At 51.6% G+C, this 6,229-nt stretch overlaps 1 protein-coding gene across 1 annotated transcript in view; it reads left to right on the forward strand.

The window, feature by feature from the left end:
• The first annotated feature begins 5,395 nt into the window (after positions 1-5,395).
• Positions 5,396-6,229, forward strand: part of LMF1 (lipase maturation factor 1) — a 66,237-nt gene continuing 65,403 nt past the window's right edge. The window contains exons 1-2 of the mRNA XM_077762667.1: positions 5,396-5,415; positions 5,599-5,908. Of these exons, the coding sequence (XP_077618793.1) occupies positions 5,403-5,415; positions 5,599-5,908 (323 nt within the window). The 5' untranslated portion in view covers positions 5,396-5,402. The remainder of the gene's footprint in view (positions 5,416-5,598; positions 5,909-6,229) is intronic.

Raw genomic sequence — 6,229 nt, forward strand, 5'->3', positions numbered from 1 at the left:
ATTTCTGAGGGATTGGTTGTGATTAATCCATTTTCATTCATGATTTTATCTATTTGGGTGCTCTCAGTTTTGTTGTTGTTGTTTTGTTTTGTTTTTGAGAAGTCTGGCTAGGGGGTTATCACTTTTTAATTTTTCAAAAAAACTCAACTCTTAGTTTCATCAATCTGTTATATTGTTGTTTTGGATTCTATATTGTTTATTTCTGCTCTCATCTTTATTATTTCTCTTCTTCTGCTGGGTTTGGAGTGTCTTTGCTGTTCTGCTTTTAGTTCCTTTGGGTGTGCTGTTACATTTTGTATTTGGGATTTTTCTTGTTTCTTGAGATAGCCCTGGATTGCAATGTATTTTCCTCTTAGGACTGCCTTTGCTGCAACCCGGAGGGTTTGGACTGTTGTATTTTCTTTTTTTTTTTTATTTTTTTTAATGTTTTATTTATTTCTAGGACTGTTGTATTTTCATTTTCATCTGTTTCCGTATATTTTTAAATTTCTTCTTTATTGCCTGGTTGACCCAGGCACCCCCATAACAAGCTTTTAAAACACATAAGAAGGGTGCCTGGGTGGCTCAGTCGGTTACGGGTCCGGCTTCAGCTCAGGTCATGATCTCATGGTTCTTGGGTTTGAGCCCCATGTCCGGCTCTGTGCTGACAGCTCAGAGCCTGGAGCCTGTTTCGGATTCTGTGTCTCCCTCTCTTTCTGACCTTCCCCTGCTCATGCTGTCTCTCTCTCTCTCTCTCTCAGAAATAAATAAAAACATTAAAAAAATTTTTTTTAAATAAATAAAAGCTTGCTATGTGTCCCGCACCTGCGATCATTACTGTACTAAACAGGGGTCATACATTGTCCAGGGCCTGGCCCTTCAGGAGCTGTTTCTTGGAGAATGTTACTTGCTCTCTCTTGTTGTGACTTTGGTTATTTTATCTCCCTACTGGTAGTGATGCTTTGGAGCCTCCACTAGGTGTGCTTTGATCTGTTCATTGAAATAGCCCTGGAAAGGAAAACAAACAAACAAACAGAAAACAGAAACAAACACACAAAGAAACCCAAAAACAACAAACCAGAAACACCAGCTACAAGTAAACAGCGAGGTGGAGGTGGTGCCGATGGAAGAGGCTTTATCCCATACAAAGAGAGAAATGCCAGGGGCGAGGAAAAAGAAAGAATAAAAACCGGCCAGAGAAATTATACAGCTTAATCCAGAGAGCGAGAAAGGGAAATAAAGAAGGGGGTGTAGAACATGTATCAAGAGAACGGGTTAAGTGTGGCTGCTTAAACAAACCAACAACCAGAGTAGCCAGACCAGAGGAGGGAGGAGGTAAGAAGGAGAAAAGGAAGGAAGAATATATCTGTATAATAAGAACTGTCTGAGAATTAAACCAGGCGGGGCAGCAGCGCTGGTCTGGAGGAGGGGCTGGCCGGTTCCTCAGAGACCTTCCTGCTCCCCCAGGCAGGCAGGTCCCCGGGCCGAGGGGCGTGGTTTGGTGTAGACGGGTTGGCTCCTGGAGGTCTGATCCCTGCAGCCCCGCCCTGGTGTGGGGGAGGGAGAAAAATCTCNAAGCATCCTTCCTGTGCTTCGGGCAGGAACGAGGCCGTGTGTCCCGCCTCGCCGACTCCGGTGCCCTGGCGCTTGTCCGGGGTTCAAACTCTCACTGAGTGCACCTGGGTGCTGGGGGGCGGGGGGGGGCACTCCGCACCGCCTAACATGTGGTCTCTGGCTGGCGGGTGTCCCACAGCACCCCAGGGAGGGGATCGCCTCCTCCCACTGCAGCCTGCACCCCTGACCTAGCCACCCAGCCTGGGGCCGCCCCCCCAGGTGTGCGGTCCCGGCAGCCGGCCCCTGGCCGAGAGAGACCCTCAGTTAGAGATTGGTGAGATCGAGCCCCGTGTCAGGCTCTGTGCTGAAGCACAGGCATTCCTGGGACTCTTCCTCACTCTCTGCCCCTTGCCTCCACTCACGTATGCACACACACGGGCTCTTCCTCAAATAAATATTCGATTTACAAAAAGAAAGCAAGGTCTCACATCTAAAGTTCTACTTTAAAAAATAAAAAAAAAAAGCAAATTATACACAAGACAGGCAGGAGAAAATAAATCTTTAAAAACAAGAGTAGAGATCAATGAAATTGAAAACAAGAAAAAACAGAGGTCAGTAAAACCAAAAGTTGGTTCTTGGAAAAGATGAACATAACTGACAGACCTCTAGTCGACTAATGAAGACAGACGAGAGAAGCAGTATCGGGAACGAAGAGGGCACACTGCTACTGGCCCCGCTCACACCGCAGACAATCAAGGAATACTACAAACCTCTCAAAGACCATAAGTTCAGCAACTTAGATAAAACAGACCAATTACTGGAAAGACACAAACTCCTACCGAAACTCACAAAAGAGGAAACACAGGTAGTATGTCACAGCTAACTGCAGGCCAGCAACGCAAGGCTCACACATCCGTCAGTGTGGTTCACCGCACGGCCAGACTGAGGAAGAGAAGCCATACGACAACATGAACACACAAACGCACGTGACCGACGTCAGCGTCCACTCAGGATCGCTTGAGCACAGCAGGGGCACGGGAGCTCCACCAGCCTCCACGGCGGCCACGAGCCGACAGCCAGGACCGGACCTGACGATGGTCCTTTCCCCTGAGCGTCTAGAACAAAACAAGAACATCTCACCACCCTGCTCATCGTGCGGAGGAATTCCTAGCTCATACAGCGAGGCAAGCAAGAGAAGTCAAAGTCGTAGGCTGGAAGGAAAGAAAGAAAACTGTCTCTGTTAACGCATGATATGACTGTCTATGTAGAAGATTTCAAAAAATATGCCAAAAAAACCCACAAACAAACAAAACCCAACCCTCTTGGACCTAACGAGTTTATCAAAGCCACAGAATACAAGGACAATACCTAAAAGTCGTAGAGGGGGCCAACATGGCGGAAAAGTAGGGCATCCGAAGTGCCCTGTCTCACAAACAAAGCGGTGTTGAAGCTAAAGGACTCTGACCTTGGAGAGTCCGCAGGATAAGAGGCGGTGGCTTCCAGGGACCCACCGGAACAACCTGATGGGCCTTAGGTGCACGACTACGAACTGGGAGAGAGAAAACCAACGAAGGGGAGGGATCCCCCTCTGCAGAGAGGCAAAGGGAAGAGAAAGAGCGGCTGGGGGCACAGGACTGTGTCTGGACGAGAGAAATACACAGACTGGGACGGAGAGAGACCCAGTCTCTAACTGAGGGTCAAGTGCTGCTTCCACGGTACCCTGTCATTTTTTACATGTTGTATTTTCAATTTTCATTCAATTAAAAAATCTTATAATTTTGCTTGTGTGTGTTTTTCTAATGTTTATTTATTTTTGAAGGAGAGAGAGACAGAGCCTGAGTAGGGGAGGGGCAGAGAGAAAGAGAGACCCAGAATCTGAAGCAGCTCCAGGCTCCGAGCTGTCGGCACAGAGCCTGACCCCGGGCTCAAACTCACGAACTGCAAGATCATGACCTGAGCCGAAGTCGGATGCTTAATTGACTGAGCCACCCGGGTGCCCCTGGCTTGTGATTTAAAACACACTCTACTGTTTATTTACAGGTGTGTGATACAATCTCCAGAGATTTGGGTGTGTTTCCAGATAACGTCCTGTGACCAACTGCTAGTTTAATTCCGTGTGTTTAGGGAACAGATTTTTACAGTTCAGCTTTTTTCTTTATTTTTTTATCTGCATCATGGCTCATGGCGTGGAGTCCTAGTGAATGTCCCACATGCGCTAGAAAATTGTATCTACTTTGCTGCTGGGTGGAGTGTCTAAAGATCTCATACATCTTTGCTATACACACGGCCATCATCAGCATGTGTCCGGCCAAGGCAGTGCGTCCGTGTACGCAACACATACGTGTGGCATGAGGAAGGTCAGTTTAGGTACATGTGAGTCTTGTTGGTAGGTTCATGCACATTTAATCTCGTTATGTCCATTTGTCGATCCTTTATCATTTTACAGGCTCCCTGTTGTTTTTAGGTCTCTCTTTTGTCTGATATTAATATAGCCATCAGCTTTCTTTTGATTAATATTTTTGTGATACGTCTTTCTTGTGCTTTTACTTTCAACCTACTATGTGTTTATATTTAAAGTGGATTTCTTGAGGTGCCCGGTGGCTCAGTCAGTTAAGCGGCCAGCTTCAGCTCAGGTCATGATCTCGCCGGTACTGCGTTCGAGCCCCGTGTCAGGCTCTGTGCTGACAGTGGGGAGCCTGCTTCCGAGTCTGTGTCTCCCTCTCTCTCTGTGCCTCCTCTACTCGCACTCTGTCTCTCTCTCAAAAATAAATAAACATAGGGGCGCCTGGGTGGCTTAGTCCGTTAAGCGTCCGACTTTCGCTTAGGTCATGATCTCGCGGTTCGTGGGTTCGAGCCCCGCGTCGGGCTCTNTTAAATTAAATTAAAGTGGATTTCTTGTAGACAGCTTAGATTTAGCTTCTGCTTTTTTATCCAATCTGACCATTTCTGTCTGTGGTGGTGAGTTTGGGACACTCTCATTGAGAGTGACACATGGAAATCTATCGTATTGCTCTTCGTTTTCTACTTATTTCTTGTTTCTTTTTGTCCCTTTTCCTGCCTTCTCTTTGGTTAGTTGAGCATCTTCTATGATTCCATTTTCATATCTGTGTTGACTCATTTACAGTTGTATTTGCTGTCCCACAGCCTGACTCTGAGGCTCCCTGCGCGTTCCAGAACGGCACCTGCCGAGCGGCCACGGCCCTTCCGAGAGAGAACGCCTCGTGCTGCTCTCGCCTCACTTTCCTTCAGAGGCTGTAGCGGATGGTGCTGCTTTTGCTGTAGACGAGGGGTCGCGCGGCCACGGCAGCGAGTGTCACACCGCGAGCCTCAGCCAGCATAGGTGAAACCGGGAACGAAGCTACCACCGCGCCGCGTTCTCCACCCCGGCCTCACCCCTGCCCGTGACGCAGCGGTCCTCACCCTGCGCATGCAGCACGCGCAGCTCGTCTCTGGGGCCCGCAGGCCTCGGTGTCTGCGTGGAACTGCCCTGTGACCACCTGTGACCTGGCTCTCTCCCCTTGCTCTCCGCGCACATAGGCGGGAGTGCCGTGCTCTCTCTCCCCCCTCCTGTGGCGTCTCCGTGCAGATGCTCAAGTGCAGCGGACGTGTACGCGCTTTGCAGGGGCGGGACTTGCTAGAAACCAGTAGTTTAAACACCGTGCTCGTGACTTACACGTGAGCTGCAGCGCGAGCTCCGGGCCAGGGTCGTCCAGACATGTGTTATGACGACAAACGATGAGTGTAGGCTACTCACCGGTAGCAGGCACGTGTTGTGCGTCCGTGTGTCCCGTGCACACACACAACACGCCTAAGTTGGCGCAGCCTACGTGGGCTTGCGTCTGTCCACCCGTACACCGCGGCGCCTCCAGATGGGGTCTTCCGGTACGTCCCCCCCGCCCCGGACGGTGAGAAACACTCAGGCCCCTCGCGTCCCTGCTCTGATTCCTGCTCTGACTCCAAACCGCTGCTCGGACCGGCCTCGTCGCCCCCCGCGGCCGCCCCCCTCCCGCTGGTGCGCACGCGCACACGCGCCCCCACTCACGGGCCCTTCCCTCTCTCTTCCAGTCGTGGCCTTCCTGGTGGCCCTGCAGCAGAACAAGCCGCTGCTCGGAGACCGCGGCCTGCTGCCCTGCAGGGCGTACCTGGAGAGCGTCCGCCGGTACTTCCGGGGCCGCGGGGCCTGGGACGCCGTCAGCTACGCGCCCACCGTGCTCTGGCTGCTGGACTGGTCGCGCATGGACGCCAACCTGGACGCCCTCGCTCTGCTCGGATTGGGCGCCTCGTCTTTCGTCCTGGTCACAGGCTGTGCCAACATGGTGCTCATGGCCGCTCTCTGGGTCCTCTACATGTCCCTGGTCAGCGTGGGCCAGGTCTGGTAAGTAGGAGGCACTGCGGTCCGTAGGCCAGGCATGCCGAGCGCGGCGTCCTGGGGGCGTCAGGGCCGCGGAGCGAGCCAGTCTCCTGGCAGCTGGGAACACGCACCAGATTTCTTCTCGCGTCATTTTAATTAGGTGGGAGTAGAGACTGCTGGCTGCCAGTCAACCAGAATCCAAGAGCCTTTCTTCTTGGGGAATAACCGTGATTCTGTTGGGAGTGGCATGGCCACCCCGGTGTCAGCCTCCTGCAGCCGGGGGCCCTGCGGATGGAGGGAGGGTGGCTGTGGGGGCTTCTGGGGGCGGGGGGGCTGACTGGGGGC

Source organism: Crocuta crocuta, unplaced genomic scaffold, assembly GCF_008692635.1.
Source record: "Crocuta crocuta isolate KB4526 unplaced genomic scaffold, BGI_CrCroc_1.0 scaffold234, whole genome shotgun sequence".
Lineage (NCBI taxonomy): Eukaryota > Metazoa > Chordata > Mammalia > Carnivora > Hyaenidae > Crocuta > Crocuta crocuta.